Raw genomic sequence first — 15,468 nt, forward strand, 5'->3', positions numbered from 1 at the left:
GTTCTACAAAACAATATAAAACAATTTTCAAAAACTGTTTTTCGAAACTGTTTTTGAAAACAATTTACACTCCAAAGTTTTTGTGTAGAACAAGCACAGGAAATTCAAACATATTTAACTTAAAAACCACCTATATGAATGTTAGAACACAGAGTGATAGTCAAAACCGTCCTCCATCTTAGATCATCCCTCACTCCTGGCAATTTTTGCTTGTGAGTGGTGGGAATTTATTCAAACCAAAGTACTTGTAGAAATTACAGAGAAAACAGAGCTTGTAAGTGGTTGGAATTTATTCAAACCAAACTACTTATAGAAATTACAGAGAAAACAGAAGGATATACTCGCTATGTTATCAACTACCCAAAAGCGTACTGAATTGGATGCATATAAGACAGGTTGCAGACTGGAGACTTAACCTCAGATAATTTACAGAAGAACATGCTAAGTAGAAGCTAAAAAGGTAAGCAGTGTAATCATCTTCTCGAAGGGCCTTAAACCGCTCCCACCTGTGACCAAAGGAAATTAATTAGCTCTCGAAAGAAACACATTTTTTAACGTGATAGAGAAGGGAAACAGCTACAAAAGGAAAATAATATATGTGAAGTGAATGAAATCAATCCAAAATGCTTTCATGAGAACCATCACCCTTTTCTTAAGATACAAAGATGAAATAGGCCTAGTGCAGTCAGGTCACCAAGGGAGTTTGTCACTGAACATTAGCACATTGGATCCTTTTTTCTCATGCAATTTCCAAAAGATTGTGAACTGTACCTGTCGATCGTCTCTTATATGTAGTCCGGTTCCAAGAAAAATGTCCCTGACAGAATTCAATTCAGCTGCAGCATCAGTGATGTTCTTTCTTTCCCTTGGCAATTCTGCGGAACAAGCCAGTCCAATTCCAAATATTGAAATCAAGCACTCCTGCGCATCATGACTACTTGCCATTCTTCTCTGGCTCGTAGTATTGTCCATTTCTACTCCTTCCTGAAGAAGTACTGGATCTGCAATCTCCGCCACCCGTTCAGGCACAGCCGTCTTAACAAAGTTATGAATGTTCAGGCTGTCTTTAAACATGTCCTCAGTGGGTCTCTTCCCGGTAAACATCTCCAACAACAGTATGCCAAAGCTGTATACATCACCACTGGTTGAAACCTCACTTCCCATACCATACTCTGCAATTTGGACATGATAGTAAGTGTTAACACTGCATATCAAGCGAAGGAATTTATAGAAGGGCATCAAGGGAACAAGGAAACAAAAGCATAAATTTGGATGATGTGTAAAAATATTGTTCAGGAATGTGCTCAGAATGATTTGCAATGTACCTGGAGCAGCGTAGCCAATGGTTCCTCTTATTCCAATGGAGCTTGATTGAATTTCAGGAACTCTGGTGGCTGCTTCTGGAAGGAATTTTGCGATTCCAAAGTCGCCTACATGTCCAGTCATTTCAGTATCCAGAAGAACATTGCTTGGCTTGAGGTCGCAGTGGACTATTGGTGTCTGGCACTGATGATGAAGATAATCCAATGCACAAGCAACATCAATGGCAATGTTTAGTCTTTGAAGAAAATTAAGCTTCCTTGGTGGCGCAGATGCTTCTGCTGTTGTAGGAGTTGGATGAAGCCACTGCTCCAAGCTTCCGTTGACCATAAACTCATAAACAACAGCTTTGAAATCATTACCCTGATAATCAACACCTGAACATGCAGTGAGTACCTTGACCAGATTCCGATGTCTGATGTTCCTCAAGGCCTCACACTCAGCTATGAAACTCTTGGAAGCTCCTTTCCGCAGAAGGTTAAGTACCTTCACAGCAATGGCTGTTCCATCATGATCAAGAATTCCTTTATATACAGACCCAAAGCTACCAACACCAATCAAGTTGGAGGAAGAGAACCCATCAGTTGCCCTTAGGAGACTCTGGTAGGACACCTTCAGAAGTGATTTCTCTGAAGAGCTTGAAGCAGGTTCTCCTTTTTTCTTTCTCAACCAGAGAAAGATTAGGAAAGACAGCACACAAGTTATTGCTAAAAGCCCAGAAACAGTGGCGATTATTATCTTCAAGGCAAGGCTCAGTCCCCTTTTCTTAGGCTCTTGCAAGTTGCATTTTGGCAGCTGAAATTCAGGAATGCCCCCACAGAGCTTACTGTTTCCCATGATGGAAGTTGCACTCACATTCTTAAAGACACCTTCTGTTGGTAAGATGCCCTCAAAATCATTGTAAGATAGATTCACTAACTGAAAGTGAATGTCTTGAAGAAATTCTGGAATTTTGCCTGACAAATTGTTGTGAGACAGATCTAAAATGCGAATGCCTCTTAATGAACTAAAAGATGAAGGAATGGAACCTTGGAAGAAGTTGCCCTTCATGGACAGGTATTCCAGACTAGTGCAGCTACCAACGCTGCTGGGAATTCCACCAGACAACATATTATTAGAAACATCTAGTACACCCAAATTTTTCAAATTCCCAACTTCAATGGGAAGGGCACCAGTCAAACGGTTGTCGGATATATCAAGAGAAATTGATAAGGATGATAAACTAACAACTTGAGGGGGTATGGTGCCACTAAGATTGTTGAGAGAAAGATCCAAGAAGAGCAAATTTTGGCATTTCCCCAGACTTGAAGGAATTTTGCCCTGAAAATAGTTTCTCCCTAAAACAAGTTGAATTAGGTTCTCTAGATTCCCAAGAGAGGATGGAAGTATTCCTGAGAGTTTGTTTTTTATTAACATCAGCATCCGTAGTGTTAAGCAAGCAAACAATAGAATCGCGGAATAATGGAAGAAAACAATCACACAAGAACAAACACAAGATTTACGTGGTTCGATCAAAGTGATCTACGTCCACGGGCAGAGAGCGAGCAATTCTATTTCACTATTGAAAGACGGCTCATGCACCTTCTTGCTTACATATGTTTTCCCAAGCCACCTATTTATAGAGTTTACAAACCCTAACCCTAAAACCCATTTAAAACAATAAGACTCGGCCCATTTAGCCTTAGCCCATGTTTTACAAGGATAGCTTCAACATATTACAAAGGAAAAATCAATTCAACTCAACAATTCTCCACCTTGAATTGAGTTTTCTTTCTTCTTTCAATTCAGAATATAGAACTACTCATCTGCTACGCCCCGAAGGACCTCAAGCTCAAACTTTGCAAACATTCACCAAGTCCAAGCTATGCTTGAACTTTTCAGTAGTAATTGGCTTAGTCAACATATCTGCAGGATTAACTTCCGTGGCAACCTTCTCAATGGAGAATAACTTTTCTTCGATCACATCACGAATAAAGTTCAACCTAACATCAATATGTTTTGTCCTCTCATGATAAACAGGATTCTTTGCCAAACACAAAGCACTTTGACTATCACAATAGATAACCGGCTTAGACAAATTCAAACCCAAGCTGCCAAGAAAACCATTTAACCACATACCTTCTTTCACCCCTTCTGTCAAGGACATGTATTCCGCTTCAGTTGTAGACAAAGCAACTGTTGGCTGCAAAGAAGCTCTCCAGCTAATAGCACACCCAAACAGAGTGAAAATATAACAGGTCAATGATCTTCTCTTCATGAGATCTCCTCCATGATCAGAATCAGTAAACCCAACCAATCCACTAGATACATCACCATTCTCATACACCAAGCATACACTACTTGAACCCTTCAAATATCGCATAATCCACTTGACGGCTTCCCAGTGAGCTTTACCAGGATTACTCATGAATCTGCTTACAACACTAACAGCAAAAGCAAGATCTGGTCTAGTGCACACCATAGCATACATTAAACTACCAACCACACTAGAGTAAGGCACACTCTTCATGTACTCCACCTCCTCATCAGTGCTAGGCAATGTACTATGATCAAATTTAAAATGTTGAGCCAATGGAGTACTCACCGGTTTAGAGTGATCCATATGGAAAGCCTGCATTAACTTCTCAATGTATTTTTGCTGTGAGACATACAACAAGCCTGCATCTCTGTCTCTCCAAATCTCCATCCCCAAGATTTTCTTAGCTGCACCCAAATCTTTCATCTCAAACTCACTACTCAACAACTGTTTCAGTTTGTTAATTTCAGCTCGATTCTTAGCTGCAATCAACATGTCATCCACATATAGCAACAGATAAATAAATGAGCCATCAGGCAATGTTTTAAAGTAAACACAACTATCATACTGATTTCGGATAAACTCATGAGAAACCATAAATGCATCAAACCTCTTGTACCATTGCCTAGGAGATTGCTTCAACCCATACAAGGACTTCTTCAAAAAACACACATGATCAGACTTTTCAGAATCAACAAATCCCTCAGGTTGTTTCATATAAATTTCCTCTTCTAGATTTCCATGCAGAAAAGCAGTTTTAACATCAAGTTGATCAAGCTCCAAGTTAAAAACGCTTACCATCGCTAAGAGGACCCGAATAGATTTATGCTTCACAACAGGTGAGAACACTTCATTGTAGTCAATCCCCTCCTTTTGTGAAAAACCCTTCGCCACAAGCCTTGATTTGTACTTAGGTGGTTCATCCTCTGAAATCCCATCCTTTATTTTGAAAAGCCATTTACAATCAACAGGTTTCACTCCTTCAGGCAAAGGCAGAAGCTCCCAAGTTTGATTCTTTCTTAATGATGCCATCTCGTCATCCATGGAACTTAGCCACTTTTTCGAGTCTTTACTTTCCATCGCCTCCTTATACGACCTTGGTTCCTCCCTTCCTATCTCTTCAGCCACTGCTAAAGCAAAAGCAACAGGATTAGTGATGTTAGCACTAACACAATCCACATACCTCATAGGTCTCCGGATTTCCCTTCTTGGTCTATGTGCTGCTATACTCTGTGAATCATTCTGGTCGATCACAGGCTGTTCTTCAGATGTGTCATCTACACCATTTTCCATTGGAGCATCGACCTCAAACTCCACTTTCTGGTTAGCACCCAGATCAGTTTTACTAGTACCTGCAAGATCACCAAACTCCTTCCTCTGGCCAAACATAGCAGATTCATCAAAGGTCACATCTCTGCTAATAATAAATTTTGGGGTTCTATCTTCAGTACACCACAGACGATAACCTTTCACCCCAGTCGCATACCCTAGAAATATGCATTTCATTGCCCTAGGCTCCAGCTTGCCATCACTAACATGAGCATATGCAGGACAACCAAATATTTTCAAGCCAGAATAATTAGAGGGTTTACCGGACCATACCTCTTGAGGAGTCTTAAAATCAATTGCAGTCGATGGCGATCTATTTACCAGATAAGCAGCAGTGTTAACTGCTTCAGCCCAGAACTTTTTCGACAACCCAGCGTCTATCCTCATGCATCTAGCACGTTGTACAAGTGTTTGGTTCATCCGTTCTGCAACTCCATTTTGCTGTGGCGTATGTCGTACAGTGCGGTGCCTCACTATACCTTCTTTTCTGCAGAACTCGTCGAAATCCTTGTTACAGAATTCCAACCCATTATCTGTTCTGAGTGTCTTGACTACTTTTCCAGTCCGTTTCTCCACCATAGTCTTCCACTCCTTGAACTTCCCAAACACTTCATCCTTTGCTTTCAGAAAGTACACCCACACCTTTCTAGAGAAGTCATCAATAAAAGTAACATAGTACCTGCATCCACTATGAGACTCCACCGGAGAAGGACCCCATAAATCAGAGTGAATATACTCAAGAACTCCATTAGTAGTGTGACTACCCATACTGAACTTCACCCTACGCTGTTTACCCATAACACAAGTTTCACAGAATTTCAGCTTCCCGGTCTCAGCACCACTTAATAGCCCTTGCTTACTCAAGATAGAGAGCCCTTTCTCACTCATGTGTCCCAATCTTCGATGCCACAACTCAGTACAATTATCTTTCTTCTCTACAGAATCAATAGCCATGGAGCTTGACACAGCCGCCGTTCCCAACACTGAACTTCCCATCAATGTGTAAATCCCATGTTGTAATCTGCCTTTCATCACCACAAGAGCTCCTTTTGACACCCTAAGAACTCCACCACTCCCAGAGAATGTGTACCCATTTTTATCCAGTGTACCCACAGAGATCAAATTCTTTCGCAGTCCAGGAACATACCAAGCATTCAATGTCCTAACCAATCCGTCATACATTTTAATCTGCACAGAACCACTGCCTTTGACACCCAACTCCCCATCATCTCCCAACTTTACACTTCCGTTCCACTCTTTAAAAGTAGTGAACAGATCTCGTGAATAAGCCATGTGATACGAAGCACCAGTATCCAAGATCCATGATTCTGCAGAGCTAGATGTACTAACAGTTAAAACATCTCCTCCTTCTCCCTCGTCAGAACTATCCTGTTTTTCAGAATCTTTCTGAGCTACTACAACCTGCGCATTTCCATTCGACCCCTGACCAATTCTCTTCTGCCTTTGTGGACAGTTCTTTCTAAAGTGCCCTTTCTCTTTACAGTGAAAGCATCTCATTTCAGCCTTCGATTTAGAACGCGACTTACTACGTCCTCCACCATTTCGTTCCATGCTCCTGCCCCTACTCACAGTTAACCCAGTCTCCACACTGCCTTCCCCAGAACCAGAAACTAATTTCTGCAATTCTTTAGACTGTAGAGCATCCTTAACATCATTTATCGAGATACTATCCCTACCATACATCATAGTATCTACAAAATTTTCATAAGAGCTAGGCAAAGAACATAACAAAATCATGGCTTGATCCTCTTCCTCAACTTTAACACCAACTCCATTCAAGTCTAAAATAATTCTGTTAAAGTTGTCAAGGTGATCTCTTACCTGCATACCTTCTGACATCTTCAAAGTATGCAATCGCCTTTTCTGATAAAGCCTGTTGGTCAGTGACTTTTTTTGGTACTTGCTTTCAAGCTTCCTCCATAAGCCAACTGCAGTAGTTTCATCAGCTACTTCCCTCAGAACTTCATCTGCTAAACTCAACAGAATCGCACTATGTGCCCTAGACACAACTTCCTCCTTCTCTGCTGCTGTCAATCCTACAGGTAATTTTTCTTCCCCTTCTATTGCTTGTGCACACTTCTGCTGAACCAGAAGCGCCTTCATCTTCAGCTTCCACAAGGTGAAATCATTCGACCCATTGAACTTCTCAACTTCGAATTTCTGTGAAGACATCTTCCTTCTGCAGATCTAAACCCAGGTGTTTGTGGGCTCTGATACCACTTGTTAAGCAAGCAAACAATAGAATCGCGGAATAATGGAAGAAAACAATCACACAAGAACAAACACAAGATTTACGTGGTTCGATCAAAGTGATCTACGTCCACGGGCAGAGAGCGAGCAATTCTATTTCACTATTGAAAGACGGCTCATGCACCTTCTTGCTTACATATGTTTTCCCAAGCCACCTATTTATAGAGTTTACAAACCCTAACCCTAAAACCCATTTAAAACAATAAGACTCGGCCCATTTAGCCTTAGCCCATGTTTTACAAGGATAGCTTCAACATATTACAAAGGAAAAATCAATTCAACTCAACACGTAGGTTTTGAAGCTTTCCGATATCAACCGGAATGCTACCTGAGAGTTGATTTTCCCACATCTCCAATCTCTCCAGGCTGACAAGATTGCCTATCCCAGCTGGGATGCTTCCACCTATTTTGTTGCCATCAAGGAGGAGCGTTGCAAGCTTAGTTGACCAGTTGCCAATAGATTCAGGCAACACACCCCCAAAATTGTTTACGTTCAGTGCCAATACCTCTAAGTTGGAGACGTTGGTCAAAGAAGACAGGAACCCCAAATCTTCAATTTCCCCATTACCAAGATTGTTGGAAGTGACACTAAAAAAATGAAGCCGTTGGAGCTTTTCCAAGGAAGGAACTTTTCCAGTAAGATTGTTACCGTTGCAGGAGAAGTATTCTAGATTTGAAGCATTGGATAATGAAACAGGAATGGACCCAGTGAACCGGTTGCCGCTAAGGCTAAGGTCCTGGAGATTAGGAAGAGTGATGCCTAAGTTGGAGGGAAGATTCCCATGTAAATGGTTAAAGGACACGGCAAAAAATATTAGAGAAGAGAGATTGGAGAGTGAGGGAGGGATGGTCCCAGACAAGCCATTTGCATTCAGTGCAACATGCGTTAGAGTTATTAGTTGGAAAAGGGAAGCAGGAATGGTGCCAACAATGTTATTTTGAGTTGCAGAAAGTCGCTCAAGTGAGGATAAGTTACCAAAAGAACGAGGGATTCCTCCTGATAAACTGTTGGCATGAATGAAAAGATATTGGAGTTTTGACAAGGAGCCAAGCTCTGCAGGAATTTTCCCCACCAGCCTGTTCCATCCAACATAGATATACATGAGTTTAGAGCAACTGGATAAATTGGCAGGAATTTCACCACTGAGAGAATTATTACTCAGAAATAGCATCTGCAATCTGCGCAAATGGCCGATTTCTGGAGGGATTTCATGGTTGAAGCCATTCTCCTCCAGTTGTAGTACTCTCAGAAAGCTCAGATTCCCGATGTGTGGTGATATGGATCCCACCAGTTTCTGGGACTGCAGGTCCAACATGGTGACTCTTTGATGCCTTCTACCGCATTTAACACCACGCCATTGACAGAAGTGGATGGATTTGTTCCATGATTTCAGAACCCCGAGAGGATCATCAGTTATTTTGGCCTTGAATTCAAGCAAGGCCAGTTGATCTGTCTCATTGCCACCCAGAGCGTAAGCAGCTAAGCCCCTGCAGACTGAAAAAAGAAAGACTATAGCAAGAATCCCAGCAAAATCCTTGCAAGAAAGCTCCATAGAGTTGAACTAGAAGCTCCCAACAAAAAGAAAGAAAGATTATAGCAGAAATTAAAGCTTTTCAAATGAGCCCTGAAAATTGATACTACTCCATGCTTAAGCAATTCTAGCACTTGAATGGCACTACATTTGGACTCGACCCTCTGAGTACTACCTTACATATACAGATATACTTGCTTGCTTTTTCTTTTCATGTGGTTGAGAAAATTGGTAATTCTCGAGCCACTTCTCAGCGGGGGCTGGGCAACAGCTGTATATGAATTAATGCTACCACTCTAGTCCACTCTACGTACTTAACAAGTGCGTCCAAGTCCATGTGAACCAAACTTTGGAGGATGAGGACTTCTACCATTTCAAAATATTTTCGCTGTTCCCTCACTTTCCCAAGTCAATTCGGCCAGCTTTGTTTCCTTCTAGTGTCATGTTCAAAGACCAATTCAGTTGGCTTCTCTTCCATGTTCTGCACCTTGTCCCAAATTTCAAAGACTAGCTAGTTGTGGAACTATCTCTGCACCCCGTTCGAATGCCTTACAATACATAAGAAACTACAAAGCTATGTATGAAGTATATATCCACAAAATTTATTTTCAAAGTTTTCATTTTGAAACTTGAAATCAGAAATGTGAATTCATGTTAAAGTTGTTGAGATATTAGGAATGTTTTCCTTATATCATTCTTTCCTTGTATCATTTAGTGTTGGGATATTAGGAATGTTTAGATATTAGGAAAGTTGAGATATTAGGAATATTGAGATATTATGAATATTGAGATATTAGGATATTAGTTTTTATTTCCTTATATCATTCTTTCCTTGTATCATTCTTTCCCATTCTTAGAATGGTGATTACCCTCTATATATACTCTGTACATGAACGAATGAAAAAATGAATGAAAAAACTACCATTTATCAATTTGAAGATGGTATCAAAGCCATGGAATTGAAATCCTAGATATTTTGTCGCTATGGTAGTCCGACAACGATCAACCATCCTAAGACAAGCCCTAATATTGATAAGTCAACCTTCAAATGCACTCACTGCAATAAGACTGATCCCACCAGTCTGGATATCCCACAATTTCAAAGTAACGACTCTTGGTATGACCAGGAAAACAATGAGGAACCGAGGGTTTAAACCATGGACCTTTAGATCATGTTTAGGCTATCACCACTTTGTTATTAATGATAATAATCGTGATCAACGGAAGAAGGATTCCAAGAAAACCTCGACTGCAACTGTTGCCGAAATAAAAACAAAGGCTAATGTTGCTGAGAAAGCCTTTGCATTGGTAGCCACTACAAATCATGGTGGTAAGTTTTTAAATACTTTTACATCTGTTATTAATAGTGCATAGATAATTGATTCCAGTGCTACAGATCATATGACTTTTGATTCTAGACAGGTTTCACCCCTTAGACCTTCCTCATAAAAAATTGTTTCCACAGCCAATGGTAACACAACCCCAGTCATTTGGAAAGGATCCTTAACTCTTACTGATACTTTGAATTTGAATTCTATTTTAGTTTTTCCATCTCTAGATTACAATCTTTTGTCAGTTTCTCAAATCACTGCAGCCTTATCTTGTATTGTCCTTTTTTGGCCTGAATTTTGTGTGATTAAGGACATCCAAACAAGACAGACGATTGGTTGTGGTATTAAGCGAGGAAAACTCTATTACTTGGACTTGCAGTCAAAGGATTCAAATAAGTTGCAACAAGCCTTGATGGCACATGGATCTGAGGAGGAGAAGAAAAAGTTTGAAATTTGGTTGTGGCATCGACGTCTAGGACATGCTTCCTTTGGTTATTTAAAAAAATTGTTTCCTAGTTTGTTTGCAAATAGTGATATTTCTGGTTTCCGTTGTGATATTTGTGAATTGGCTAAAAGTCATCGTGCTTCGTTTCCATTAATTTTGAATAAAAGTCCGCTTCCTTTTATGGTTATACATTCTGATGTTTGGGGCCATCCAAAGTCTCAACTTTGAGTGGCTCACATTGGTTTGTTACTTTTATTGATGATTGTACCAGAATGACATGGTTATGCTTGATGAAGACCAAAGATGAAGTGAACTTGTTGTTTCAAAAATTTCATAAAATGATTGAAACTCAGTACAATGCAAAGGTTCGGGTTTTGCATAGTGATAATAGTAGAGAATATCAGAGTTCTGATCTTCAAAAGTATTTGGAAGAACATGGCATCATTCATCAGACTACTTGTTCCAATACACCCCAGCAAAATGGAGTCGCTGAACGGAAAAATCGGCACTTGTTAGAGGTTGTTCGTGCTTCCTTGATAGCAGCAAAAATACCAATATCTTATTGGGGAGAAGCAATCACATCTGTCGCATACTTGATCAATCAGGTACCTTCTAGTTCAATTAACTTCCAAACACCTCTCCAAGCTCTTACTAATGTCATAGTTGCCCCAACTGTCCCAAATCTACCTCCTCGTGTTTTTGGTTGCATGGCATTTGTGCATCTACACAAACACCAATGCACCAAGTTAACTTCTCATGCATTGTAATGTGTGTTTGTTGGATATGCATTGCACAAAAAGGGATATCGATGTTACCATCCTCCAACTCGACGAATGTTTATTACAATGGATGTGATGTTTCATGAAGATTCGATGTATTTTTCATCTGAGTCTGAACTTCAGGGGGAGTACCATAAGGAAATTCAGACTCTCAATTATGATTATCATATCTATGAGGAGGATGAATCTGGACAATCTGAACTAGTGAACCAGGAAGCGGGTGAGTTGGATATGAGTGGTCAACAATTTGGGTCCGAAGATGTCTTCACTGAAATACCAAACCAATCGTCATCTGCTGAGGGTGTTCTTAATTTGGAACCTGATTCATTCATAAAACGGTTACCACACCGTCATAATAGAGGTATTTCTAAACCCACATATGAACCTGAATTGTCTATCAAAGTCAAATATCTCATGAGCAACTATGTGTCTAACCATCGTTTTTCTGAATCAAATAAGTCATTTGTAAATCAATTATCTACTGTAGCTATTCCTAACAGTGTGCAGGAAGCCTTAGCTGATCCAAGGTGGAAAGCAGCCATGAATGAAGAGATGAAATCATTGTAGAAGAATGAAACATGGGAACTCGTAAAATGTCCATCAGGAAAGAAGCCAGTTGGGTGTCGTTGGATCTATACTGTGAAGTACAAGGCAGATGGTAGTATTGAACGATTTAAAGCAAGACTGGTAGCAAAATGGTACACTCAAACTTATGGAATTGACTACTCAGAGACATTTGCACCTGTAGCTAAGATCAACACAGTTCGAGTATTACTGTCTTTAGTTGCAAACCTAGATTGGCCATTACAAGAGTTCGATGTGAAAAATGCCTTTCTGCATGGCGAGTTATCTGAAGAAGTATATATGGATCTTCCACCAGGATGCATGGTGTCAGAAAAGCAATGTCAGAAGGTGTGCAAATTGAAGAAGTCATTGTATGGGTTGAAGCAATCCCCGAGAGCATGGTTTGGAAGGTTCACAAAATCAATGAGAGCTTTTGGCTATCGTCAAAGTAATTCAAATCACACTTTGTTCCTGAAAAAGCAACATGGTAAGATTACAGCACTTATCGTATATGTGGATGACATGGTAGTTACAGGAAATGATCCTGAAGAAAGAAAAGCTTTGCAAAATTATCTATTTAGAGAATTCGAAATGAAATATCTAGGTCCTCTGAAATACTTTCTTGGGATTAAAGTTTCTTGATCAAGTGAAGGAATTTTTCTGTCTCAAAGAAAGTATGTCTTAGATCTTTTACAGGAGACTAGAATGTCGGGATGTCAACCTGTTGATACACCAATAGAAAAAGGTCTAAAATTGTGTGTTGAGCCTAATCAAGTATCAACCGATAAGGGAAGATACCAAAGACTTGTGGGGAGATTAATGTACTTAGCTCATACAAGACCAGATCTTGCTTATGCATTGAGTGTAGTAAGTCAATACATGCATAATCCTGGAGAGCAACATATGAATGCAGTCATGCATATTTTGAGGTATTTGAAGAATGCTCATAGGAAGGGAATTTTGTTCACTAAAAATGTTGATCATCAAAGTATAGAAGTATATACTGATGTTGATTGAGCCGGTGCAGTGGATGATAGGCGATCTACATCTGGTTACTTTACCTTTGTAGGTGGTAATCTTATGACATGGAAAAATAAGAAGCAGAATGTCGTCGCTCGTTCAAGTGCAGAAGCGGAATTTAGGGGTATGACTCTAGGACTTTGTGAGGCATTATGGCTAAGACTCCTCTTACAGGATTTAGGTTACCTATCTAGGCAACCAATCCGATTGTTTTGTGACAATAAAGTCGCATGTGATATTGCTCATAATCCAGTACAACATGATCATACAAACCATGTCGAGGTGGACAGATTCTTCATTAAGGAGAAGTTGGATGATAAGATTGTGGAATTGCCTAAGATTCGATCAAAAGATCAATTGGTTGATATCCTCACCAAAGTTGCAGTCTCAAGTCGAGTGTTCTCAAAATTTTTAGACAAGTTGGGCATGTGTGACATCTATGCACCAACTTGAGGGGGAGTGTTGAGATATTAGGAATGTTTAGATATTAAGAAAGTTGAGATATTAGGAATGTTGAGATATTAGGATATTAGTTGTTCTTTCCTTATATCATTCATTCCTTGTATCATTCTTTCCCATTCTTAAAATGGTGATTACCCTCTATATATACTTTGTACATGAACGAATGAAATAATTAAATGAAAAACTACCATTCATCAATTTGAAGATGCACTAGTAGATGAAACCCAACTTTCTGTGATATGAACACAACGTTAACATTCTTCTATTTTATTTCTTTCTTAATTGTTGTCTGTTTGCCATAAAACCTTTGCTAGCTTTCTTGACGTTGGGATTGTTTTTGGGAGGTTCAAACTGTGTTTTTTGATGCTTCGTTGTCCTGTTGTGTACAATAGACTTGGATGTTTCAATGCAATTTCCCTTTGTTTCTTTGGTTCTTTTTAACAATTTTTGCTTCCATATACCCATATAGAAAAAGAAAAAGAGAACCACAATTTTTATAACACCATCTTCATAGTATAGCAGAAGTGTAGTCAGCAGTAGGCAGTAAGTCAGCCGAATGAACTACATCTATATACTGCGATAAAATAATCATTTTTTATAAGAATAAACTATTTATGTAACACAATAAAAAACAAACAACTTAACACCTAATAATGAAATACTAAGGAGGCGTTTAATAAAACTTAATACTTATTACTTAATAATTTAAGTTGACTTTAAGTTAAATTATATTTAAGTTGTTAATTTAAAACTTATTACTTTTAAATTAAGATTGTTTGATAAAATTAACTTAAAATTTGTTTTAAATCATCAAATTAATATATTTATCCTCATAAATTATAGTTAAGGTAAAAAAGGTCGAGTAACAATGGAGGTTGTAGAGTAGGAAAGGAGATCATTAAGGTAATTAGAGTAAATGAGAGTAAAAAAGTAAAATGAAGATGTGAACTTGAGAATAAGTTAATTATTTGTATCATTACTTAAATTTATTTTTTACTTTAAGTTATACCATAATTAAATCATTTTACCAAACATACTTAATTTACTTAATGACTCAAATTAAATTATTAAGTCACATTAAGTTATTAAGTTGGTTTACCAAACACACCGTCATTAAGTAAAAAATAAATAATTTAATACTTAATGAAATTAAAAGGGTATTTAGTAAATCAACTTAATGACTTAAATGGCTTGATAACTTAATTTAAGTTATTAAGTAAATTAAATTTATTTGGTAAAACTTAATATAACAACTTAAAGTTAAAAATGACTTTAAGTATTAAGTCAAAATAATTAACTTATTTTTAATCTCAAATCTCTTTTGTCTTATTTGCCCATATTTAACAATCATAACTTCATATCCATAACTTATTTTTTATAGTAATATTTTAAGGTTATCTTATATATTTACAATACTTTAAGTATAGATGTTTAATAAATAAATTTACTCCTTAAGATTAATAAAAATAGATATTAGTTATAATTAATGATGATAAACATTAATTACAACTCATGAAGTTAAATATGTCAATTTGATAACTTAAAATAAATTTTAAGTTAATTTTATTAAATAACCTTAGTACTTAAAGTAAAAAAAATAAGTAATAAGTTTTAAATTAAGGGGATGTTTGGTATAACTTCATATTTATTACTTAATGACTTAAGTTAACTTTAAATTAAAATATACTTAAGTTGTTGACTTAAAACTTATTACTTAATTCTTACTTTAAGTATTATAGTTGTTTGATAAAATTAACTTAAACTTTATTTTAAATCATCAAATTAACATATTTATTCTCATAAATTATAACTAGAACAAATGAGGTCAAGTAACAATAGAAGTCTTAGAGTAGTAAGAGAAATCATAAAGGTAATTAGGGCAAATGGGGGTAAAAAGGTAAAATGAAGATATAGACTTAAGAATAAGTTAATTATTTTTACTTATTACTTGTTGTTTTTTACTTTAAGTTGTAGCATTAAGTTATTTTATCAAATATACTTAATTTACTTAATGACTTAATTTTAGTTATTAAGTCACTTTAAGTTATTAATTTGGTTTACCAAACATCAACTTAATTAAGAATAATTTAGTTTAAAATCAACTTAAGTTATTAAATAA

General features: G+C 37.7%; 1 protein-coding gene across 1 annotated transcript; it reads right to left on the minus strand.

Moving 5' to 3' along the window:
- Nucleotides 1-268: 268 nt before the first annotated feature.
- On the minus strand, nucleotides 269-8,969 carry LOC100241667 (probable LRR receptor-like serine/threonine-protein kinase At3g47570). Its single transcript, XM_010659989.3, has 4 exons — nucleotides 7,510-8,969; nucleotides 1,326-2,748; nucleotides 772-1,172; nucleotides 269-506 (listed from the first exon to the last, which is right to left on the minus strand). The coding sequence occupies exons 1-4, from the start codon at nucleotides 8,767-8,769 to the stop codon at nucleotides 492-494; spliced, it is 3,099 nt and encodes a 1,032-aa protein (XP_010658291.3). The 5' UTR covers nucleotides 8,770-8,969; the 3' UTR covers nucleotides 269-491.
- Nucleotides 8,970-15,468: the final 6,499 nt, after the last annotated feature.

This window comes from Vitis vinifera, chromosome 13 (assembly GCF_030704535.1).
Source record: "Vitis vinifera cultivar Pinot Noir 40024 chromosome 13, ASM3070453v1".
NCBI lineage: Eukaryota > Viridiplantae > Streptophyta > Magnoliopsida > Vitales > Vitaceae > Vitis > Vitis vinifera.

Coding starts and splice junctions, on each gene's coding strand:
- LOC100241667 (XM_010659989.3), bottom strand. CDS start 8,769: ATGGAGCTTTCTTGCAAGGATTTTGCTGGGATTCTTGCTATAGTCTTT. Junction 2,749..7,509: donor ATATCGGAAAGCTTCAAAAC/CTACGTGTTGAG, acceptor GCTTGCTTAACA/CTACGGATGCTGATGTTAAT. Junction 1,173..1,325: donor CATTGGCTACGCTGCTCCAG/GTACATTGCAAA, acceptor TCCAAATTGCAG/AGTATGGTATGGGAAGTGAG.